The sequence below is a fragment of the Eutrigla gurnardus genome (assembly GCF_963514095.1).
Source record: "Eutrigla gurnardus genome assembly, chromosome: 9".
Classification (NCBI taxonomy): domain Eukaryota; kingdom Metazoa; phylum Chordata; class Actinopteri; order Perciformes; family Triglidae; genus Eutrigla; species Eutrigla gurnardus.
In genome coordinates, this window is record NC_139923.1 from 20,591,845 (window position 1) to 20,616,563 (window position 24,719).

The following is a 24,719-nucleotide window of genomic DNA, read 5'->3' on the forward strand; positions in this document are numbered from 1 at the left end:
CTGTGATTGGACACGACCAGTGGATGTCAGCAGAGATGTGGTTCAAAAGATGATGGTTGATGGTTGATAGATTTGACAACAATCATCTAAGCATCTGCTTTTCCTGAATGTGTGCATGCTAACACGTGAAGATGCTAACTGAACATGATGAATTTCATATCATAATGAGCGTTAGCTTGCTTTGCATTCAATGTGCAACTTCACGGAGTGGTTTGCAAGGCTGTAGACTTCCTCGTCTTGTTGTACTTGTCTGTCCTGCACCTCGACCCAAGGTTGTCTTAACACTGATCTACTTCTTCCACACAAAGGGAGCCCCCCCCCCGGACTACAAAATGGTGGTGACAGAGCAACTCTTTGTTCCTGTCAGAGTTCCTCTGAGAGACTTTTCTAAATTGAGAAAATGTAACATTAATTTAAGTCCTTCACAAAAAAAACACAAATAAAAAAAAAAAGAAACCCCTTAAGGAAAAACTGCTGCATTCTTCAAGTTTTTACTGCTTTATCACTGTCTTCAATCAGTCCTCTCGGGTCTGGAAGCACCACGGCATCCGGAAGGATTTAATGTATGTCGGGGAAAAAACACACTGTAGGGAAGAGAGCGAGTCCTGTGGGAAACTTTTTAATTGTGATCGTTACAGACTAACTGGCATGAGTCACGGGTGAGGTTTTGTCTAGTGTGTGTACGGGAGGTGGGAACATCTTAGTTAAAATCATGTGTCAGGATATGTGTCCCCTTTGAACTTGGATCTCCTTCAACAGATATAATCTCAACCTGTGATGGAGGAGGGGCTGTACATGAAACATCTGGGTGTCCTCGCAACAAAAATACTTTGGAGAGGGGGGCATGTGTAGTCTCAGGGCTAGCATGGGGGTGCTCTGAAAGAAAGGCTCTGAAATAATAAACACAGCAGAGACTAGAAGAGAGGGACAACACAACATGAGGGAGAGGCCAAGAGACAGGGGGGGGCGGGGGGGTCGAATGCACTGGGACCGTTTCCAAAGCGGTGAAACATGATTACTGCTCTCTCTCTCTCTCTCTCTCTCTCTCTCTCTCTCTCTCTCTCTCTCTCTCTCTCTCTCTCTGCATGGCTCCCTTCCAGTCTCCAGACCAGGTTTTAGCTGATTACCAAAACGGGGATCTTTGGGAAATCAACACCACTGAGCGGTGCTGGGTGGAGAGATGGCAAAGTGAGGGGAAACAAGGGAGGGAAATACTTCACGCACACTCACAGCGAAACACGGCAAGAGACGAGAGCCGGTGACCTCACGCGCACCGCACACCTGAACTTTTCTGCGTGCGTGACGTCTCTCTCTCTCTCTCTCTCTCTCTCTCTCTCTCTCTCTCTCTCTCTCTCCTATCTCTCTCTCTCTCTCTCTATCTCGAGCAAGACAAGTAATAATCATCATCCCCACGCCTTTGTGATCGCGGAGTGAAAGTGTGTTGAAGATGTGGCCCCGGGGGGGAGAATGGAAGTGTGTGACTGAAGAGAAGTGACGCCCTGTGTCCGTATATCCAGATGTTTCATGTTTCCCCCCGCGCGCTCTTCGCCAAAGGTCCGCTCGCAGGAGACACGGGGAGACGTTGAACCTTCGCTCCAAGGACCATGTCACCGGATTAAGGTTCAAAAGACGAGGAACGCCATGCCTCCTGCATAAATTGTTTCGTGTTTTTTTAAACGCTTTCCATTTTTTTCTTCCAACCTGAGAATGGAGAGCGTCAAGCTGAGGACGCTCGTGCTGCTGGAGGTGCCTTTACTTTGGGTGTTTGCGCTGTCCGTGCAGGGCCACTCCGCTCCAAATCACGAGAATGGTGAGTTACAAGTCGGTTAAGTTCACGTGTTTATAGTTGAGTTTATTAGTTTTATTTAGTTTTTATTTTGATATGGAGATCTCTAACTTTGATAAAAGCAGCAATGAGGCTGTAGGCTGCAAGTGCTCATTTTGCAGAACAGTGCATGTCATATAGTTCTGAATTATTATTATTAATGAATTATGTCCAACCAAATTGTATAGCTGTTGTGGTGGTGCTGGAGATCATCTCAGCTACTTAACGTAATCTAGTTTAATCTACAACCATTTTTATTTACAAAGTAACTAAGTTCATAGCTATTGTGATACTAAGTACTCAGCATTAATTGTATTTAAGCACTTAACTTGAGTACATTGAGCTAAAACAAAACTAGTTCTTCAAAGCATTGGAGATCTATCTCCTGCAGCCATGTGTGACTGGCTGATGAATGGATTCATTCTGATTCCGTCTCACACAGAGTCACACACTCATCGCTACCCAGAAACCACTGTTTCCCCCTCCATTAGACAGAGCATGACCTCATGTAGTATGTGTATGCATGCTTGTCACAAATCCGTTTTATCTCTTCCCTAGTGATCGACCTTCTGGCGTCCCTAAACAAGTCCCATCACATAAGCGGTGTGACCAGACTGCAAAGTCCCGGCAGTGTGGTATACAAAATACGTCCCAGAGCACCGTTCCTGAATCTTCCTCGCGAATATTCCCACTTTTTGCACTCCAACCTTCGAGGTAGCATGGGGGTGCATTTGGTGGGGCAACAGGCGTCGGCCTCCGGTGCCACTCTTTTTTCTCTCTCGTCCGCGTCCTCACCCATTCTCCAAATCGTCTCCTCCACCCTCAATCATTCTCTGCATTTGGACTACCAGGCCAGAGGAGGGGCTCGGGGCCTTGCCCGCGTTCACTTTCCCAGGAGAAACCCCTTCTCCGGGGAGCAGTGGGTGCAGCTGGCTGTGAGCCTGGAGACTGACAGGCTGGCCTTTTTTGTAGACTGTCATGAAGCGGTGGTTCTACCGATAAAAAGTGAAGAAAGAATCAACCTGGAACTGCCTCAAGATGCTGTTGTCACTCTTGCCAGCACTCCTGGGAAAAAAGACAGCAAATTTAGTGTGAGTTTCCTGCTCTGCTGCTGTACATACTCACATACTGACAACATGATACATCACCCTCTCTGATTTACTTACTGTTTACTGTGTGTTGAGGCCACTTGGAGTTCAACATCATCACAAAAAGGATGAAACATTAAAACGCAGTGAAGTTTGGACCTGCAGCACTGTATATGTTAAATATATGCAGTGATTCTACATAACTAACAGTTATATTTCTTGTTCTTCTGCCTTCATTCAATGTGTATTCTGTACAGAAACATTAGTATGTGAGCGTTTCTGTGTTTCTTTATGAATGCAGGGATATTTGAAGACAGCTGAGCTTTCAATGAAAGGATATCTGAGGAGGCCGTGGCTCTGTGACAACGTTACAGGTAGAGAATGAATCAAATTATAAAATAATTGTGAAAAATACCCAGAGACACCGCAAGCATGTCTTTCAAAATAAATATTTCAAAGCTCACTATAGAGCTTTGTTCTTTCTGGTTACTAAATATGTATGCATGCTTGTTTGCATGCATAATCTGTTTTCTTCTTCAGTGTGGGTCTTCATTTTGACGGCATCTTTCCCGATATGCTTGTTTAGCCTGCAAATGTTTTATTATGTTTTATTCAAGAATTATTCAGGAATCTCTTCTCCCACCATTGCTGCTTTTTCCTTCCAGATGCTCTGCCTCCCTCTCAGTACGCAGACGTCCATAGCTCAGATTCCCGCAACGACAGCAGACGAATGTTCCAGCAGGATGCGTCCCGCAGTAAACCTCAAACGAGCCACAGGCCAACAGACCAAACCACACATTATCACCAGGGTGTCCAGAGTGACCAGCTGCAGAGAGGCGCGGTGCTGGGGCCCCCGGGATCTCCTCAAGGGGTGAAGTCTGTTTCTCAAGTGCAGAAAGATGACAGGCTGGAGAAGCTGGAGGAGAGGCTGGAGGAGCTGGCTCGAATGCTGGACATGGTCAAAACTCAAGTACGTATTACACTTAGATTATAGGACTTTTCATTAAAACAACGTGATAGAAAGTGATGTGACATTTTTTTTAAATCAATTTACAGAATGTGGACCTCCAGTCACGCGTACAGTACCTGGAAGGATGTGAGTGTGTGAGGCAGCGATGTGTGTGGGAGGGGCGTGAAGTGGAGGATGGCCAGCGTTGGCAGATTGACCTCAACACCATCTGTGCCTGCGCATCTGGAAAGGTCACATGTCAAGCTAACATACAAGGTAACAATCACTCGGCATCTGCCAGTTCTCTTTCTCTTCCTCACTCACTCTGTTCATTTTTGTCACACACATACAAAAAAAATAAATGAAAATAAAATCCTCCTTTGATTTTGGCAAAATCTCAAACAACCGGACACTAACACACATTTAACTGGTGTTAAGTAGCTAGTTTGCAGATGGCCATCCCTCTCCCAGACCCGTGTCTGTCTAACCCCTGTCAAAATGGAGGCGTATGTTTCGTCTTGACCTCTGACCCCGCTGGGTTTCACTGCTCCTGTCCCCCCAACACCAAGGGAGCAGTGTGTCAGAGACAGCTGAGACAGGTACTTTATGCCAGGATTAGTGGGGTAGATTACATTCATAAAGTGTTAAAATTACAAAAATGTCAGTGTTGGTGTCAAGCTTTTTCCTGTCCATGTTGTGAAAATGTATCAGTTCCAGGCTATTTTAGCTATGCTAACAGTTAACAGTGGCTATGTCAGTCCATTTCGATGATAGCTCAACAACTAGGCAGTTTCGGCTATTCAGCAAATGTCGCCATGCTAACATGCTAAATTAATATGGTAACATGGTGCTCTTCACGCCAACATTTAAACATGTTTGCATTGTCATTTTGAGCATGTTAGCATGCTAACATTATAACATTAGGTCAAAGCCCTGCTGTGCTTGAATGCAGATGCAGATTTTAGCAGATGCTTCTTGTAATGTCGAGCATGTATACCTGTGTGCTTTTCCCAGCTTCGTCTACTGTAGGTGTTTCATTGTTTTAGTTTGGAAGATGCTTATTGTATGTTTGGTTACCTGGCAGGTCTCTGGAACTTTTGAAATGCTTGAGGTGGGTTACAATCACAAATGAAAATGAAGGTTTGGCATCACGTTTTCTTATAGTTTCTTTAGTTTTTAGTATGTAGCCTACTTGCCCTTGTATGTTGCTAGATTTTACCCCACAGTTAGGTTGATACATTTTGGAAAATCTGCGTTTTTTTCCAGAGTTACATAAGAAAATCAATACCAATCTCATAGTTGCTGGTAGGCAGATTTTTTTTATAAACTTTTGGACGGAGTGAGGCTGGCTGTTTCCTCGTTTCCAGTCTTAGTGCTAAAATTAGTTTACTGTCTACTGGCTGTGGCCTCATATTTAATGGACGGATGTGAGAGTGGTATCAACCTTCTCATCTAACTCTGCAGGAAAAGTCAACGACCGTGTCTCTCAAAATGTCAACATATTCCTTTAATGTAACTAATCTAGTTTTTAGATCGCTCTTGTTATTGTCTGTTATGCGTTCATGGTTTAGCTGTAGAACATTGCTTGGCTTGCTGCATTAGGTGAGCCCGATAGCAGTACTTTGCTTTACTTTATGTCTTTTGTCCATTCCGGTTATGGACATTGCAGTGGGGTTTAAGGCTGGGTAAGAGGCCCTGTGTCCCCCCTCCCCACTTCTAGGCATGTTGGGTACCCAAACCAGAGAACAACTGTGAAGGGATGCGGCCATTTCAACGCCGCTGGGCCTTTAATCCTATCTCTGGCTTCTGTGAGGACTTCCTCTACTGCACTGGGAACAGCAGCAACAACTTCCCGTCCTTTAATGCCTGTAGGGACCAGTGCATGTTGGGTGCGTGCTGCCTCCGCAAACCAAGGCATGGTCTTCCAACCGGCCACAACAATTACACTCAACATGGATATGACGTGTCCTCAGTGAACAAGACTCTCTGGGGATCCCACCAGGACAATTTGGAGGATAAAATGCACTACGACGACATAGACTTAAACCGCACTGAGCTGGAAGATCTTCAAGGAAGTGTAGACTGCCACAAGGACCTGGATTTCACCTATACCTGTGATTACCTCACGCTAACACAGTGCCAAACGTTGGCGAAGGACGAAGCTGGAGATGTCCGAGTGATGAGCTTCTCTCCCGGATCGAAGTGTTCTGATGTGAGATGTGGTGGAGCTTGTGGCTGCCTCCTTGAACAAAAGCTGTGGAGATATGGGGAATGGTTCAGGCAAGGCTGTGGGGAGTGCACATGCACGAGTAGCGGCAGAGTTGACTGTGTGTGCAGACACCTGACCCAGCGAAAAGAGATCAGAGACCTCACACTGAGAGAAAGAAGACTGTACCAACGAGCTATCAGGAGAGTCTATGCCAGGCAAGGTAAGACTGTAAATCTTAATGTTTTTTTCCTTCTACTTTTTTAAAAGTTGAAGTATATCTTTGTATCAATATTCTAGGCTTATTTGTGTCTGTGTGTTTGCATGTGGATCTAGCTTTGTGGAAGAGCTTTGCGCTCCTGAGAGCCGAGTTCTCCCCTCTGGCGGGTGGTCATGCCTTCTTCCTCCCCTGGCACCGCTACTTCCTGCGATTAGTAGAGCGTGAGCTGCAATCAGTGTCTTCATGCAAATTGGCACTTCCATATTTTGAGTGGACAGTGGACTCGGGGTCGATGGGGTTCTCAGCTGCATGGCAGGCTGGATTTTTTGGAGGCGATGGCGAGCCCGGTTCTGGCTGCGTCCCGCATCACCCTTTCCAGGGCTCGGCTTCCCATTTCCACTGGTCCCCTTGTCTCAGACGGAGTTTCAACTCCTCGGTTTGTGAAACAGCACTTCAGTCATTTGACAGCCCACCTCACTTTACTTTCTATACATTGCAATGTTTTGAGCTGTATTACTGGGACCAGGATTTCCTAACCCATTTCCATGAACCCCTTTAGGTGTGGCTGCCAGATGCAGTGACCATGCAGAGGACTCTAAACCAGGCAGACTTCCAAGCATTCTCCCTATCTCTGCAGACCTTTTCCGGCCTGTTTAGGCTTTGGGTGGGGGGTCACATGGCTTCACCGCTGGCTGCTTACGACCCTTTGTACCTGTCCCACATGGCATTCCTTGACAAGCTGTGGGCACAGTGGCAAGATAAGCATCAGCATGGATCAAAAAGAGGAACTTCTAGAGACGATCACGCTCAGGGCGACACCTTTTACCCTGCTGCACAGAGGCATGACAAGATGAAGCCCTTTGATGTTACCCCTGATGATGTGATTTCTTCCCAGTGGCAGATGTGTATTATGTATGTGCCCATAACCATTGGTGCACCTTGTAATATGTCAGTAAAAACACAACCACAAGGAAGTCTGAAATATCAGAAGAGTATCTTTGACAAACACAACCCACTCAACAACAGTTTTGTAATTGCCGACGGTGACAGCAGTGGTTTCGACCAACATGGATATGACCATCGTGGCTATGACCGGAGCGGCTGGGACAGGTGGGGCTATGGCAAAGATGGCTTTAACCGGGACTTCATTGATGGGGATGGATATGCCGTGTCTGGTTTCAACCGCTACGGGTTTAACCGTTCAGACGTCACCTGGTTTGGCATGCGTACGGATGGGGTGTTTGAGAATGGGAATAACAAAGAGCATCATGAGATTGATGAAAAGGAGGAGAGTGATAATCAGACACGCAGAGACGAGATCATGTCTGAGCTTTTCAGTGACAAAGGCTACAGCATCTACGGGTTTGATCCATTTGGTTTGGATCGAAGTGGGTTCGATGCGTTTGGCTTTCGAACAGACGGTTACGACAAGGACCGTTGCAACTGGTTCTTCAAGGGACCGCACTACTTGAGGTTCTACTTCCACACAAAGCAACAGTTGATGTCATCCAGTGAACAAGCTTTAAATGCCATCACCCGTACCTGCCCCCCAGTCACCTTGCTGCCTCAGCACTGGGCCCAATGGGACTGGATGACCTGTAATCCGGACAAAAGCACTCCTCTAAATGGTCAACTAGAGCAGGAACGGTTGAGACCAAATCAGCCAGAAAGTGATGATACTGTAACAGCAGCTACTCAAAATCAAAGCAACGTATGGCTTCCAATCACACCAGATCACAGGTACCAGCATTACGAGAAGAATAGTGACAAAAGTCTTGCAAAGCCAGCCCAAGATGTGTTGTTTGATTTGCTCATTCAAAGCTAGATATTGAGATAGAGGCTTTTAAAATCAAACCGTGAAAACAGATTCTGAGACGTAACAGCTGGCTTTGTGAGACAATAGTCATGTCTTGAATAGTTAGTTGAATCTTTTCTAAATATTTTTTTAGCATTCCAACCAATGTTGCTCTCCCTTTCCCCTTGAAATGCTGTAGGTTTTGTTTCAAGCTCCACTGGTTCAGCGGCTGTCCTCTTGGCTCTGCGCCTATCAGCTGCCCAGACCTCTGCCATCAGGCCCGTTGCCATGCGTACCCCGAGGCTGTCTGCCATGTGCGCAATTGCGGTTCCTGTTTCACAGAGTGGCGGGATGCAGCTACTGGAAACCATGTAATATGCCATGGCTGGTAAACCCTGGATCCTTCCCCAGTAAAAACGGGGGAATAAAATGGGCTACTTACTGCAATGAGAAGAGATTGGACCATCAGTCTGTACTGCACCTACATTGACTCTGGGAGCTCACTGATGCAGAAAGCACTTCAAGTTAAGGATGACTGTTGAAAGGAACAGGAGAAAGACTTACCATTGTTAAAATATAAATATGCTTTGAAGTATTTTGACCTCATTCCAAGATTATCAATCTTTAACACCACATTTCCATTCAGACAGAGTAACTTAGGTCGTTTTCAACCCTATTTTCTCATGTATTTGTGTCTAAATGACTAATGGGGCCAATTTGTTTTAATTGGTTCAGTATTGAGGGATAACTCTGCAGCTCTCAGCTGCTAAATGCGAGGTAATGTAATCGCTCAGGGTAACTCCTCACAATCAGTGCTTGTTTTTGCCACTGACGGGCAGAAGTTGTCTGACAAAAGTATGGAAAGGACGCTTTAGAGAAATAGAAAACAATTCTGTTCGTTATTGTGTTATGTGACTTGTAGCCTAAAGACAATTGTGGAAACGTGAATAATAGTTGGAGAGAGGAATGCCTGTGTTACAGAAAGCATCGCTTCATGTTATCAAAATGATTCACCATCATAGCGGAATTTTTTAAAGAACTCAAACAATGTTTTCCTCAATCTAACCAAGTTGTTTTGTGCCTAAATCTAACAAATTATATGGCACCTAAAACCTACCTGATTTCAGGGAGCGTGTCATATAGTAGGTGTGTCCTGTTGTACCGTGGACCTTCTGATAGACCCACTTGGAATATTGGACAATGGTCATTTGCCCCAAGCGGATACATTGCAGCCGATGAATACTGGACCAATTAAAAAGATTGGCGTTTACGACACAAAAACGTGGGAAAACAGGGTCCAGGTTAACTCTGTAAAGTCTACTTATCATATGTATATATTGTTTTTTTTGTACGATTACACATTTAAAACATATTTTTTACCTCTAATGATATCTAGCTATGGAAATAAATGTATAATTAATAACAATGAATCTATTTTTTTTAGTAAAGTTTTCATTAGTCTGTATGATCCACAGACCACCCTGTCAGGAGTTGGTTGGTTGAGTTAATTCAAACCATCTTTTCAGTTGAAAGAAGTGCACTTCAAACTGTTGACAGCAAGGCCTGGAGGATAGTAATATTGTTAACGCATTTATTTTTCGTGCTGTGAGCAGCACAAAGAAAATTCACCCCGAATGTAACGAGGAGGCAAAAATCCAGAAATGGAAATCTGAACAAATAAAACCCACATTTATTGCCGAGTTTGATACCACCATAGCGCATAAAAACAAGACTTTAAAGCTGCTCTAATCAATCATTTAGGGATATGTTTAAGGGTCTACATCTCTTTGGAGTATTTTCAGCATTTTTCTCATTGTTTTGGTTTCATGGTACATAACTTGAGTTATTCTCCGAGTGGGCAGAAATAGGAGATGTTACTACTGGATGTGTAAATAGGCAACTGTTGTCTAAGACATTCACCATATCCACTTTATAGGGGGATACTTTGTCACTGTCTTTACAGCTTATTGTGCTGCCCCAAGTGTCCGAATTTAATCCGTTAATGCCGTTATGTGGTAATACCTGTGATCAACTTCCTGGTTAGTGTAACTGTGTACAACCGTCTTGCATAATGGAGTGAAACAAACATGTGGGACTTAAGTTGATTTTGTTTAAGGATTCTCTATCTCTCTTTGTCTCTCTCTCCCTTTGTCCATTCACACAGTTATGTAAACGTTGTTCTTTCTTGCTTATTGTGCGCCATCACTGTAATACACATGTGCCCCAAAAACCCACTGTCCCCTCTCTCACCCCTCTTGACTACTCTCTCTGTTACCGTCTCTGCCTTTTTCATCCATCTTCCCCTTAATTGTTTCTGCATGTAGGCCAGAAGACTTTCCAATGGCACCCGGTTGATATACACACTTGCAGACCCACATTCCCACACACACACACACTTTGATCTCATGTATGCTTGGCTTGCTAGAGGAAATGCCTGTTGGCTGCTGGCACAGTAGGCAGCCTCGCTCGCCTCTCTCACCCTCTGTGATTAATGCCCTCTCTCACACACAAACACATTGTCTCTGTCCTTTGGAGAGTTGTCATTAAAATAATTATCTGCTGAGATGTCCAAGCTGAGCAAAGATAATATTTGATGAGCTCTGTGAGAACCTTTGATGAAAATGTTGAGCAGCGTTGCTCATCAGCGTCCTATACTGTAAACAATGTTCTTCTGCATCAAAGGTACCTAAACATCCACAGAACGGGGTGTTTTCTTTGGACTCTTTCCCCTACAGACCTGCTGGTGGTCTTTAATGGCTGGTTTGCTGAAGGCATGGTTATTGTGATGTCCCATAAAAATGAAAAGCACATGAGTGCGAGCACATGCCTATTACATCAGAACTGTGCTGTTCTGTCATCACCGGGGAGAGAGCAGAGCCAGATGTTCCTCCAGAGATCTAGAGTAGAGAAAATGTGGAGATAATCTGCATTGATAGACAAAGAGGGGCCACCAGAGCACCAACTTTCCTCTTCTCTTACGCTCCAACTTTATCACCTGGGACATTGCAGACATGCAACCGCAAGCCCAAAAATGTTACGCTCTTAAACTTCTGTCTTATCTTCAGGGTGTGAGCTGGATGGTACAATTCATAATGTGTCCTACAGTATAGACGGCTGTCAGACGTGCACGTGTAAGGTGAGTTTTTTCGTTATGCACCTACACCAACACACAGATCGAGCCTGAACATTTGCTCTGGTCTGCCCCTTTTCATAACATTCTCTCACCTTCATTGCCTACAGGGGGGTAACAGGGAATGCCATCCCCAAGCTTGCCCTTCACTGGACTGCACACACAAGGAGACTGTACCTGGAGACTGCTGCCAGCGATGCAGAGGTAAGGACACAGCTCAAAGAAAAATTTAATGAAAAATGTGACAAAAAGCATTTCATTTTCTTTATATAAAAACAACTTTGATACGGAACTGGAATCAACATTTATCAGGATTGTTCCTAAATTAAATCTCACTGTCTCACAAAGGTTTTAATAACATATTACCAAAAAAGGCCATTAAATGGGCCGAGCATTAAGAAACGCCTATATTTGGTAACAGCATTTATTTTTTTTATTTTTTTTGGTATGGCAACAAGAAATATTGTTACTCAGACATTGTATGAAAACAATATGTTGACAGTTTCATACTGACCATAAAAATCTCTACCAGCAGAGGGTGCAAATGTGCTTTCAGAGTTGAGGGGTGATATAAATCCATTTGACAAGATATGGTGGTTGAATTTGGTTGAAGGCTTGGTCCTCCTGAAAGAGACACCTTTCATTCCTCTTTGTTTTTTTGTTGAATTAAAACTGCCAACAACACCGTAACAATAAAGCAATCTGATTGTAAAACTGTGTTTTGCAGGCTGTATCCATGCTGGAGTCCAGTATGATCATAGAGCCAATTGGAGGCCGGTAGAGAATCCCTGTGATGTCTGCTACTGTTTGGTGGGTCTGATACCGATTGACAGTTTAAACATGTATCTTCTCTCACGCCTTCATCTGCGTTGACGTCATTCTCTCACCAGGAGGGTCACGTTCGCTGTGAGAGGGAGCGGTGTAACACCCCATGTAAAAACCCAGCTTCTCCTCCACCCAATACCTGCTGTACAGTCTGTCAAGGTAGATGTCTTGTGTGTGTGTGTGTGTGTGTGTGTGTGTGTGTGTGTGTGTGTGTGTGTGTGTGTGTGTGTGTGTGTGTGTGTGTGTGTGTGTGTGTGTGTGTGTGTGCACTGAGGCCACAGTGTGTGCTTGTGTGTGTTTCCCGTAGGCTGTGCTGCGAATGGCCACGACTTCCCCAACGGAGCTGTGATCCCTACTGGAGACCGTTGTCAAGAGTGCACATGTGTGGTATGTCATTTATCATCATATCCACCGTTACATTTCACATGCCTTTATAAATCATGTTTATCTTGATCATATATTTTTCCTAGAACGGAGATGTGGCTTGTTCACCCCTTCCCTGTCCTGCCTTGTCTTGTCGGAACCCTGTGCATCGTGCTGGAGATTGTTGCCCACGGTAACCCAACCTGCCGAATCTCATCCATATCACGTTCAAGCCTGCATCAATTCCACTTTATTCATCTCCTACTTTCATGACAACTGAAACGTTTCCAGACCTTTTAAATGGTGTGTGTATGTGACCTGTAGGTGTGAGCAGTGTGAATATGAGTCCAAGGTGTATTTGGACGGACACAAGTTCCCCTCCAGGAGAGACCCCTGCCGCCGCTGCCGCTGCTCTGTGAGTTCAGTCTGGCGAAGGTTGTTTTTTTTTTAATGTTAATATGACTGGATGATGTGTTGGCTGGGTTTCAAAACCGATTGTATTTTCAGAAGTTAATGTGATTACATTTGCAAGTGGGATTGAGTTGTAAAATGAAACTGTTTTTCATGTCCTGAAAATGACACAGATGCTGATATATCTGCAATAAGCAAATACAGCGAGCAAGATTGATCGGTCTAGCTCTAGTTCTACGTTTGTGCTTTGTATCTGACACCCTGTTCAAATGCTCTATCAGAGTCACTTAATCCCTTCTCTTGTCTACCTGTTAGGCAGGTGAGGTGTCTTGTGAGCGTATAGACTCATCATGTCCTTCACTACACTGCAGTCATCCGGCTAAGCGCAAAGGAGAGTGTTGTCCCACATGCAATGGTCAGTCGGCTATAAAATATAATACGTATACATTTGTGTTCCAATTTGACTTTTTACTGTACAAACTCAAGCGAACATAAACAGAGTTTGTATTCGTTCGACTTTTTACTGTACAAACTCAAGCGAACATAAACAGAGTTTGTATTCGTTCCATAGAATGTGAGTACGATAGAAGGGTGTATGCTGATGGGGAAGTCTTCGTCCCTGCTGGAAGTGGACCCTGCCTGCAGTGCAGGTGTAAGGCAAGTCTGTTCCGTACATTCAAGTGATGAAACTTCTTTAGTTTTGGGCTTCATCCACAAACAGACAGCACGATTCTATACATTCTAAAGCATTTTATACACTTTTTAAAGCACCTGATCGGGCTATTGTGGTTCTGTATGCTCTTTCACACCGTTATCACAATTGGATCCGTTTTAGGGTGGGAGTGTCATTTGCCATGAAGAGAAGTGCCCTCCAGCTCAGTGCACCAACCCCATTATAGACCCACATATCTGCTGTCCAGTCTGCAAAGGTAATAATGCACACACACACACACACACACACACACACACACACACACACACACACACAGGTGCAGTTCATCAATGAATATATAACAACTCCTCTCTGCTCGTTGCAGTGTGTGTGTTGGAGGGGGTGGAGTATGAGGAAGGCTCCAACTGGCACCCTGAGGGTCCCTGCTCCAGCTGCACCTGTGTGAATGGGGAAACGTTGTGTACGCACTCACAATGCCCCCCCACCGACTGCCTGCATCCCAGCAAGACCACCGGTGAGACTCTTGTGTGTCTGAGCTTTGTTGGTGTGCAGGTGACTGTCTAACCTCAGTGCACTGCCTCTTTCCTTCCTCCAGGCTCCTGTTGTGCAGTGTGTGAAAGCTGCACCTTCAACCATCGTATCTATAGCAACGGCCAGAGGTTCACGACCCCTGACCACGCCTGCCAAGTCTGCACATGTCAGGTGAGCATTCTCACACACACACACTACACAGTACTGTTCCCATGCTGACACAGCCTCCTCTTCTTCTCAGTATGGCAGCGTGGAGTGTGAGAGAAGACCTTGTCCTCCACTCAACTGCTCCAACTCATACACACCACCTGGAGAGTGCTGCCCTAAATGTCCAGGTAGCACATTGTTTGACACATACTTAATTTTCTTTTCGTTTATTGTCTGTCAGCTCACTATAACGTCTACGTGTTTGTCTCTTTCCCAGACTGCTCCTTTGAAAACCGCATATTTGTGGATGGAGAGGCTTTTCCCAACCCCGTGAGTGCATGCGAGGAGTGTAAGTGTGTGAGCGGCCAGATTGACTGCCAACAAGCCCAGTGCCCTCATCCTCACTGTAACTCGCCTCTACGTGGAACGTGCTGTCAAAACAACTGCAATGGTGAGGAAACATGTTTTTTTCTCCATGAGGAATACGGATACATTTAACAAATAAAACCTGTTTCCTCTACATTAGGCTGCAGCTATGCTGGGAAAGAGTATCCCAATGGACAGGAGTTTCCCCACCCCACTGACACATGCAGGACATGCAGCTGCATAGTAAGAATAATGAGCGTGACTAACCCCGCTGTGTGATCACCTCTGGAAGCAGGGTTTTTATTTCAGTCTGTGTTGTGTCTGTTGTAGAATGGCAATATCCAATGTCTGATGAAGAGGTGTCCACTGCTGACGTGCTCCGACCCAAATGTGGTGCCTGGAGACTGCTGCCCGCAATGTCCTGGTAAGGATGCGCAAGAGAGAAAAGTTAGGTTGGGTATTGTAGTTTGGCGTGTTAATTTGGCTCAACAAGTGGAGCTCATGGAGGTAATTAACTTAACCATTAGCATCGGAAATAATACTTTCTTTCTCCAATTTCCATCTTTAATAAACGGCTTATACATCATAGAAAACCTGAGAATCTTCACATTTTCATGTTTTCTTCAGTGGCAAAGTATCCAGCGATAGGTGTGTTGCAAACAGGAACTAAGAATAGTTAATTCGGCATACTTTTAATGAAAAAAAGCTAAGTAGCTGATTTTACTTTCTGTTTCCATCTTCAAAATCCCTCAGGATTATTTATTTTTAACACTTGTCTGTTTATTAGTTAGTCAGCTATGAAAAGTAGCTATTATGCCCCCTGTTCCCTCTTAATTTAAATCTTTTTATCTTTATTTATGAAATCATGGCTTCATATCTTCATCAGATCCTTATTCAGAAAAGAGAAAGCTCAACACAGACCATTATGAAAATCCTTAAACTATCTGACCCTATTATTTGCCATCTTGTTTCTTGGCTCATGATGATGTAGTTGTATAGTGGAGACATCCAGGTGATGTTGTTGACTGGTATTCCTGCAGCTCCTCCGTCGGACTGTGTGTATGAACAACGATCCTACAGACACACTGAGCGTTTCTACCACCCGGCCGACAACTGTCGATCGTGTGCCTGCACCAATGGGACAGTGCACTGCCAGCGTAAGCCCTGCCCCTTCGCTCCATGTTCTCACCCCATCACACAGCAGTGCTGCCGGACCTGCGAAGGTAAAGTCCTGCTGAGATACTACAAAAATGTATTTGGATCAAACACTTTACGACCTTGCAAGTTTGACGCATGTAAGAAACTAGTTCTAGTTCTATATGTCTCATTTCCCTTGCAGGCTGCCTATATGGGGGCGGAGAACGAGCAAACGGCGAGTCGTGGGATGACGCGTCGGATCCCTGTGCTGTATGTGTTTGCCGTGAGGGCTCGGTCCAGTGTGAGAGGAGGCGCTGTCCACCGTCCAACTGTAAACACCCTGTCCAGAGACAGTGCTGCACGTCCTGTGACAGTGAGTGATTGGGAAAGCTCACAACAAATGTCCCATTTATCGAGGACGATCCACAGACATTCTGTTTTCCCCAAGGTTGTCTCAAAAATATCTTAAATCTCCAGTTTTCTACCTACAGGCTGCTTGTTTCAGGGTAAAGAATACCTCGATGGTACCGAGTTTGGTGATGACAAAGACCCCTGTGGCGTATGTTACTGTTATGGAGGGGACGTCGTCTGCAGCAAGATACCGTGTTACGGAGAGTGCAGCCACCCTTACAAGCCGTCTGGACAATGCTGTGGAGAATGTGAACGTGCGTAAAGTCAAACTCTAACTTCTTCCCTTTTCCCAGTTTCATTCCCATGATTACAAAATTACGATATAAACTTCTCATTATACGACAGGCTGTTTCTATAACGGCGCGGTGCTCGCAAATGGGCAGTCCATCCCTGACCCGGGAAACCTCTGTGGTGAATGCACCTGCCAGGTAGCACACACACACACACACACACACACACACACACACACACACATGTTCCTGCTGGTCCTCTTTAGACGATGTTTCATGCTTCTGCTCTTTCACAGAGTGGTTCGGTGCGATGTGTGAAGAAGTCGTGTCCGGCAGCCCGCTGTCCTCACCCGGTCACAAACCCATGTGGCTGCCCTGTCTGCGATGGTAACCAGTTTACAACATATCACACTTCATGTTATCGAGAGCAAGTACATCATTGATGTGTCTTTGTGTAGGTTGTCAATTTGAAGGTGCAACTTACGTTGACGGACAGATCCTTCCAGGAGGAGAGGGAGGGTGCCAGGACTGCACATGCTCCGTGAGAGGGAGAAGGGATTCGTTCGAGGGTCTTTCTGTACCCCAACAGCTACTTTATATCTTCTTTTTTTTTGTCCATAGAGAGGTGAAGTGGTGTGTTCACAGAGAAGATGCCCTGCCGTGTCCTGCCCACACCCAGCTCTGGATGGCTGTGCATGCGGAGTGTGTGATGGATGCGACTTTAACGGACGAAGCTGTTCCAACGGGGAACGATTCCCACACCCTACAGACCACTGCCGGATCTGCTCCTGTTTGGTACAAACACACACATATTTTTCATTCGGTATCCACGGTAGATTTTTATTCATAGCTTTAAACCATATGTTTAACTTGAAGCTCCACTGGTGTCGGAGCCGTGGAACAGAACCTGTCAAAGTTGTAAACAACGGAATGGTGGCTTAGCAGTGATTTAAAAAAACATATGACCATTGCGTTTGAGGTCACAGGGTGGTATTAAAGGAATATTCTAACAGGAATCCATCTTTTCGGTACACTTCACGGAGATGGCAGCTGCCATTTGATTTACAGCCGTTACAATGGATTCCAGTGGAGACCCACACAGCAAAAAAGAAAACATGTCAAAAAAAATGTATACATCATTTTGCAGCATAATGCACGTTTTCCTGCTCAGTGTGTTACGAAAAGATCATTGCTCTAAAAATGATAATTCTAGTGACTTTGATGGAGTAACTCTTATATTCACATGAGCCTCACCCTGTGACAAGCACCTGATTTCATGTTTTGCACATGGAGCATGAATACACTGTTTATCTTCAGTAGGACTATAACTGATTATGTAAAGGGAACATTGTATGTGTGTGTTTTTGGCATAGAATGGCGGTGTGGTGTGTACACATGGGTCTTGTCCAAGTGTTGCCTGTGCCCATCCAGTGACCCCTCCTGGGGAGTGCTGCCCCGTCTGCACGGGGATTTGTCTTCATCGGGGGAAAGAACATCAGTCCGGCTCCTCCTTCACTTCTCCCTCTGATCCCTGCTCTTCATGCACTTGTCTGGTCAGTCTGATGGACTGCATGGAAAAATAAATGCATTTGATACAAATTATAATTGTCTGATTAATTCCGTCCCTCCTGTTTTTTGTCCCTTCATCCCCTCCTCTGATCAGAATGAGGTGGTGAACTGTCAGAAGCGACCTTGTCCAGTCCGGTGCTCCCACCCGGTCCCTTCAGGTAGCTGCTGCCCCGTGTGTGACTCCTGTCTGTATGAGGGTGTGGTCTACTCCCACATCCAAACCTTCACAGCCTCGTCCAACCCCTGTCAGCGCTGCACTTGTGTCCGAGGCACCGTCACCTGTGTGCCCCTGGTCTGCCCGGCGACACCCTGCTTACGACCAGTTACCAAGCCGGGACAGTGTTGTCCTGAGTGCACAGGTACCTCCCGAAATGTTTGTGTCAATGGTGTGTGAAGGAAGGCCTATGTGTTTCTACTGAGGCCAGTCTTTTATGTTCAGAAATCATTTTTCCATCGTTTATTTTGTTAAGGATTTCACCAATTCCTGCAATTTAACTTGATAAAGCACCTAAACGCAGTGATTTCATTGATAAAAGTCACCAACAATACCTTTTCCTTCTCCCTGTCTCTGATCTCAGTGTGTACACTGGATGGACAGGAGTTCCATGATGGGCAGTCCTGGACCCTGAGGTCAAACCACTGCTCCACCTGCACCTGCCAGGTCTGCCTCCTACATCCCCGTCTTCTCCCTCCAATTTATCCGTGTTTAAGTGCTAATCCATTCCACCTTGCAGGCAGGCGAGGTGCAGTGTGCGTCTCTCGAATGTCCCAAGCTGCCTTGCATGCATCAGGTGACTGATCCAGGGTCCTGCTGTCCTCACTGTAGAGGCAAGTCAATCGCTGGAAATCTCCTAATCGCAGTAGGAAAAAAAAAAAACACGTTTTCACCAGTGATTTAATTTTCCTTCTCAGGTTGTGTGTATGGAGGGGAGGAGCATGCCGAGGGCAGCAGCTGGTTCGCAGACTCCACCCCCTGTATGACGTGCATGTGTGTGGACGGGGTGACTACCTGCTCTGAGCTCCACTGTCTATCTCCCTGCATCAACTTCGTCAGCGTGCCCGGGGAGTGTTGCCCCGTGTGTGCTGGTAGGCAAATGAGGATCTAAGGCAGCTTCATGTTTCATTTGAGGACTTTCTTTAATATTGGTGCTTAATAATCTAATACGATTGTTTTTTGAGCAGACTGTGTATTTGAGGGCAGAGTGTATGGTCCAGGTGACAGTTTCCATCCGGCCGATGACCCCTGTCAGATCTGCACTTGTGAGGTAAGATATATACAAACTACAAACGTATGTTTATCTTGTTAAGTTAGTTATTTTATAGATACATCATCCTTGAGAAGCTCGAACCACATAAGATTTGGCATTTTTGATTAATAGATTACCTAAAATTGTCTGTGAGTATCTTCTGTTAAATACAATTTATAGATGAATCAACAGGAATAATATAATAATAATAATAATAATAGCTATGGATGATGATGATGATGAGGGTATAGCAGCAGTTTAAATAGAAGTCATATTAATCCAACCTGCGTGTGTCCCAGGTGATGCCGGATGGAGAGCAACACCTAAAGTGTTACAGAAAGCAGTGTCCCAGTCTGGTTGACTGTCCCAAGAGCAACATCTTGTTCTCCGGCCCAGACTCCTGCTGTCCCGTCTGTGCACGTCAGTAAACTGCATCTTGTGATTGAACTGTGTGTTATCTCTGCATCGTCACTGAGCTCTGCGACCTTTGTGTATACGTTTAGAGCCACTCAGTAACTGCACCGCTGCACTGATTGGCAATGAGGTCTTGGCGACGGACGACCATTGTTTTACCTGCCAGTGCAAGGTACCGCAGCGCCACACTTTCCCTACACTCTGCTATGTATGACGCTATGCCAGCAAAGTGATCTATGAATCGACTGCAGCTAAGGAAGATCATGACACTGATGTTTTAGCTTGTAATGGTCGCATGTATAACAGTCACATTTTCCCAGTAAGACAAATAAGTAATCTATCTAGAAATCATAAAAAATGTTTGATTTTTGCCGTTTCAATAGCTGAATAACAATTTTTGATGTTTGACATCTTGACTTCTGGAGATCTAAGTTGTTGGTATTTTGACAGGAGCCTGATCATCACCATGTGATTGTGTGCAGTGCACTGATACCGTGTCTGTGATTTAGGAACTGACATGGACCTGCTTACACCGAAACTGTCCCCAACTTACATGCCCTCCTAATGAGCAGTTCAATTCTCCTGAGTCATGCTGCCCCGTGTGTAAAGGTGAGGCAACATCATCTTGTTCTTTCTGTTTGTCTGATTGCTGTCGCTTTTAAACATTTGAATCAAGTCTCATTAGCTTTGAAATATCCATTATCATGATTGTATTCCTGCGTTTCATCCAGATTGTGTGATTGAGGGTCAGAACAGACGTGTGGCCAACGGCAGCAGCTGGACAGACAGCGATGACAACTGTGTCACATGTACCTGTAACGTGAGTCTGACGGAAAATTCTTACACTGCTCATGCAATGCTTCATCTAATGAATGTAAGATTTAAGATTTGTAAGAGTCAAACAGTGCAAATCTAAAAAACAGTCACGAATCAAGTCTGCAAATAAGGAAGGATTTGACTCCTGTGATGTGCATATGTAAAATGTACTTAAAAGTATCTAAATTAAAAGTGCTCATTCTGCAGAATGGAAATGGAAATGGAAAGTACCTGAAAGCTATACTTAAATACAGTACATGATTAACTATTGTTAATTTCTTTCCGTTGAAGTTGCATCTGTTTCAAACCAGCTACTTCTAAAGTGTTCTTTCTGTGTCCGGTCCTCAGTTGGGCTACATCGAGTGCAGCATTGAAGAGTGTTTACCTGCAGTTTGTCTGAATGGACAGAAACAAGTGAAGATTGCTGGAAAATGCTGCTACGAATGCCAAGGTATCCCAACCAGCCAATACAGTGAGCCTCCACGACGTTAGTCTTCTCCTTAAAAACATGTCATTTTTGTCCGTCTGTGTGTCGTAGACTCAGGGGCGTCGTGTTTGCACCAGGGAACAGTGTATCACTCTAACGAACAGTGGGACGTGGATGAGTGCACCAGCTGTACGTGTGTGTCCGGAGACGTGCACTGTCACAGTGAACGCTGCCCTCCCCTCACCTGTGCAACAGTCAGTACAACAAACACACGCACAGTCATGTTCCCATGATGCATCACTGTTCTAGTCCTTCAGTCTTTAACATTTCTCTTCTCGTGTGTGTGTGTGTGTGTGTGTGTGTGTGTGTGTGTGTGTGTGTGTGTGTGTGTGTGTGTGTGTGTGTGTGTGTGTGTGTGTGTGTGCGTGTGCGTGTGCGTGTGCGTGCGTGCAGGATGAGATGCCAGCCATTGTACCAGGTTTGTGTTGTCCTCATTGCCTTCCTCGTCCGGCAACCTGCATTGCTTTCGGCGACCCTCATTATCGCACCTTTGACGGCCGCATGCTGCACTTCCAGGGAGCGTGCACATACGTCCTGGCACAGGACTGTGAGGGTGGGGATTTCAGGTGAGATGGTCGCCATGGTTACCCAAGCAAGTGCTGCATGGCAGCAGACATGTTTTGTCTACTCCTTTTTTTGTTTGCCCTGTAAAAATCATTCAAATGTGACGATCTTAGAAGGAAAAACACTCTTTTTTTCGCCTCATGTCCATAACCTGTGATGAGGGGTTGGAAGTAGATTTTGGTTGTGGTTATTTCATACAACATTTCTGAGCTCTCCTCACTGCTTTGACTTGGACAAGATAACTTGACAAAATGTTTATGTCACGTAAAAGTCAGAATTCACCAATATCTGAGTAAAAGCTGAGGAGTTGTTAGCTTATGTTGCAAGGCCGCTGTTGGATGTAAGCGAAACCCACGCAGTCACGATGACTCATAATATTGTTAAGTGTTTAATGGATTTGAAATAACTGAACTTTAACATTGATTGTTTTTTATTATGTCATGCATATATAATCTTACAGAGAAATACTTTTTAGAAACCAAATTTTCCACAAGCCATAAAGGCGTTTGCCTGTTATATATGTTACTAACATTAATGGCAACAAAATTGGATGTGTGTGTCAGTTTGCAAAAAATGTATATTATAATTTAAAAAGACTTTATTCATTTTTAACAAAAATTAACGTTTTGAATTAAAGTCGTACATCGCATGAAGAAAATGCCAATAATGAAAACAACAATCAATGTGACCTTTCAATAAAGAAGATTTTTTTTTATAAAACGTTACTCGTCTGTATGCCCTGCCCCATGACTCCTCCTTGTGTGTCCAGTATTCATGCCACTAACGATGATCGTGGGCGTAAAGGAGTGTCCTGGACCAAAGAGGTGACCGTGTTTATAGGAGACGTCACGGTGCAGCTACTCCAGGACTGGGTTGTGAAGGTTCGTTTGTACAAATACTGCAGATGATTGTTGTTGTCATGTTTGTGTTGTGCATCCACTCAAGCCATTTCTGTGCTCTCCAGGTGAATGAAGAGACTGTGACTTTGCCGTTCCTCAGAGAACCCTACATCTATGTAGAACGACAAACCAACACCATCTTACTCAACACTAACATCGGGCTGAAGGTATTGCCTTTTGTATCTCTCTTTGTCTTCCTGATTAATGTATGATTGTAAATAATAATACGGTTTGGACACCGAACCCTAACCGGCCGGTTCACCTTTAGGTGCTGTGGAGTGGTCGCTCACACCTGGAAGTGAGCGTGCCAGGCTCCTATAAGAGCCACACCTGTGGCCTCTGTGGGAACTTCAACAACTACTACCAGGATGACCTCCGAATGCCCAGCGGACGACTCAGCCTTTCAGAGTCTGAATTTGGCAACAGCTGGAGGGTAAAAAAAAAACACATTGACAAAATGGAAACGCAGGAAAAAAGTGAAGTTATCCTACAAAAACAAGTATTTTAACTGCATGCGAATCCAAAGAACTGTTTGTCATTTTAGGTCACAAATAGTAGCCATTCCCTCTCGTCCTGTCGCCCCGGTGAGGATGTTGACCCCTGTAAAGACGCAGGCTACCAGGCCAAGAAGGGGGCTAACGCTCGCTGTAAGGTCCTGAAGTCGGCTGTCTTTAAGCCCTGCCACCGCGTGGTGCCTCCTGAACCGTGGTACGGAGCCTGTGTGTATGACCTCTGTGCCTGCGGGGCCAACACTGATGAGTGTCTGTGTGACACCCTGGAGGCCTATGCCAGTCAGTGCAGAGAGGCGGGAGTCGTCCTGCAATGGAGGAGCTCATCGCTGTGTGGTTAGTATATCACTTAAAGTCCTGATGACATGCTTTTTCTGTTGAGCTTTTTCTCTGTGCTTGGGGTTGGGGGTTGTTTGCCTCTATTAGGAAACTACTCTCAGACTATACTGTGTCGAAAATCACCCCCTCATTCATTCATTTACTACTTCCTGTATAATAGTTGGGTTTCCGAGTTCTGTGATGTGTGCTCAGCCAGGTGGGCAGAAAACAACCCAGAATGATTGAGCGTATATGATAAAAATCAACATGTAAAGTTATTTTGGTGCCTCGAACTGCAAACATTGCCAAAGAAATGGGTGGAGAATGCTTAATATCCCAATAAGAAAACCTCTCGGTTAGCTCCGAATGCATAATTAGCTAGCATCTAGCTATCTGGTCAGGTAGGTGATGTCTTACTCCGTGTTTATGGTTGTTTATTTTATATTATTAACGTTTGTCAGGTGTACTTACATAGTAAAATAATAGTCACATAGTCAAATAACAGATTTTTTTTTATTTTTAGATCCCAAAAGCACTTTATGACTTGACTTGACTGAACTTGGCAAATTAATCCTCAATGAAAAGACAGGTTTCTTATTGTTGACACCTGCTAATTCCCACTGGTCACCCTTGAAGCCGTAGTGGCCACAGTCTCTCATTGTTGTCCTTCTATCACCGTCTCCTACAGCTGTGGGCTGTCCAGTGGAGAGGGGCTTTGTGTTCGACGAGTGCGGACCCCCGTGTCCCGTCACCTGCTTTAACCTGGACGTACCACTGGGGGTGATAGAGAGCCATTGCTTCAAGCCCTGTGTCCCAGGCTGCCAGTGTCCTGCTGGTCTCGTTCTACACGACAACTACTGCATACAGCCGGAAAAGTGCCCCAAGATCATTCGTGGCAACCCCTCATAATCCTCTGGACGTTTCACTTTAAAGTGGACACCCACTCGTATGCACACACATGCACTGCCTCCTCTAATAATCTATCCAGGTTTGAAATGGAAAAACCTCTGGATTAAAGGTATTGACAGACGTGAAATACTGCATTTTGGTGTTTTTAATAACATTGTTATATTGGTATATGCAGCACTGAATATTTATATTACACTAGGGTTTTCTTGTTTTATTATGTTCATTGTTATTGTTTCTCCCTGATGATATTGTCCACAGGCTTTAGAATATTCTAACAGTATTATTTACTACATAAAAGAGCATTTTTTACTATACAGGTTTATTTCAGCAATGTGCGATGACTGACTGTATATACAGTAAGCCACATAATCTCAGGTACTCTTTTTTGCTCTCCATCATATAAATAAACAAATACTTCACTACTACTTGTTGTATTTCATTTTCTGTCATGAAGATTTTGGACGTGTTTAGGACGTTTCCTGGAATTCAATATTTAAGTGTTAAATTGAAATGTTTCTAACTTATTATTTAGAACTGATTTAAGTGAATGTGCAGCAAGTCATTGAATAAGCAAAAAAAAATAACTTTACAATTCAATATATATGCAGATTATGAAGTATTGATATGAGTATGAATATTCATGATTACATACAATGAGACAGGAATTTACACACTGAGAG

At 44.6% G+C, this 24,719-nt stretch overlaps 2 protein-coding genes across 3 annotated transcripts; both read left to right on the top strand.

Annotated features, from left to right (window-relative positions):
* Positions 1 to 1,169: 1,169 nt before the first annotated feature.
* Positions 1,170 to 24,461, top strand: kcp (kielin cysteine rich BMP regulator). Its single transcript, XM_084018344.1, has 46 exons — positions 1,170 to 1,810; positions 2,384 to 2,916; positions 3,215 to 3,287; positions 3,579 to 3,883; positions 3,970 to 4,138; positions 11,149 to 11,219; positions 11,324 to 11,417; positions 11,941 to 12,023; positions 12,104 to 12,197; positions 12,346 to 12,425; positions 12,509 to 12,594; positions 12,726 to 12,816; positions 13,128 to 13,227; positions 13,384 to 13,469; positions 13,648 to 13,741; positions 13,850 to 13,999; positions 14,081 to 14,187; positions 14,258 to 14,351; positions 14,441 to 14,614; positions 14,690 to 14,772; positions 14,860 to 14,953; positions 15,570 to 15,752; positions 15,869 to 16,039; positions 16,158 to 16,331; positions 16,423 to 16,505; positions 16,604 to 16,694; positions 16,766 to 16,848; positions 16,929 to 17,102; positions 17,681 to 17,860; positions 17,971 to 18,235; positions 18,455 to 18,537; positions 18,611 to 18,704; positions 18,789 to 18,962; positions 19,059 to 19,141; positions 19,423 to 19,543; positions 19,627 to 19,709; positions 20,047 to 20,146; positions 20,269 to 20,357; positions 20,702 to 20,804; positions 20,892 to 21,034; positions 21,234 to 21,406; positions 22,174 to 22,285; positions 22,369 to 22,470; positions 22,572 to 22,736; positions 22,848 to 23,148; positions 23,819 to 24,461. The coding sequence occupies exons 1-46, from the start codon at positions 1,708 to 1,710 to the stop codon at positions 24,037 to 24,039; spliced, it is 6,315 nt and encodes a 2,104-aa protein (XP_083874470.1). The 5' UTR covers positions 1,170 to 1,707; the 3' UTR covers positions 24,040 to 24,461.
* On the top strand, positions 4,472 to 11,130 carry LOC311019120 (uncharacterized protein). Of its 2 annotated transcripts, XM_084018345.1 has the most exons (5): positions 4,472 to 4,973; positions 5,583 to 6,291; positions 6,405 to 6,724; positions 6,848 to 8,028; positions 8,283 to 11,130. In XM_084018345.1, the coding sequence occupies exons 1-5, from the start codon at positions 4,809 to 4,811 to the stop codon at positions 8,473 to 8,475; spliced, it is 2,568 nt and encodes an 855-aa protein (XP_083874471.1). In that variant the 5' UTR covers positions 4,472 to 4,808; the 3' UTR covers positions 8,476 to 11,130. The 2 variants fall into 2 exon arrangements, with proteins under 2 accessions (XP_083874471.1, XP_083874472.1); XM_084018346.1 differs by having other exon boundaries at positions 4,472 to 6,291.
* Positions 24,462 to 24,719: the final 258 nt, after the last annotated feature.

Coding starts and splice junctions, on each gene's coding strand:
- kcp (XM_084018344.1), top strand. CDS start 1,708: ATGGAGAGCGTCAAGCTGAGGACGCTCGTGCTGCTGGAGGTGCCTTTA. Junction 16,849..16,928: donor GCCAGGACTGCACATGCTCC/GTGAGAGGGAGA, acceptor TTTTGTCCATAG/AGAGGTGAAGTGGTGTGTTC. Junction 21,035..21,233: donor CTCCCCTCACCTGTGCAACA/GTCAGTACAACA, acceptor GCGTGCGTGCAG/GATGAGATGCCAGCCATTGT.
- LOC311019120 (XM_084018345.1), top strand. CDS start 4,809: ATGCAGATGCAGATTTTAGCAGATGCTTCTTGTAATGTCGAGCATGTA. Junction 6,292..6,404: donor GAGAGTCTATGCCAGGCAAG/GTAAGACTGTAA, acceptor ATGTGGATCTAG/CTTTGTGGAAGAGCTTTGCG. Junction 6,725..6,847: donor GACGGAGTTTCAACTCCTCG/GTTTGTGAAACA, acceptor GAACCCCTTTAG/GTGTGGCTGCCAGATGCAGT.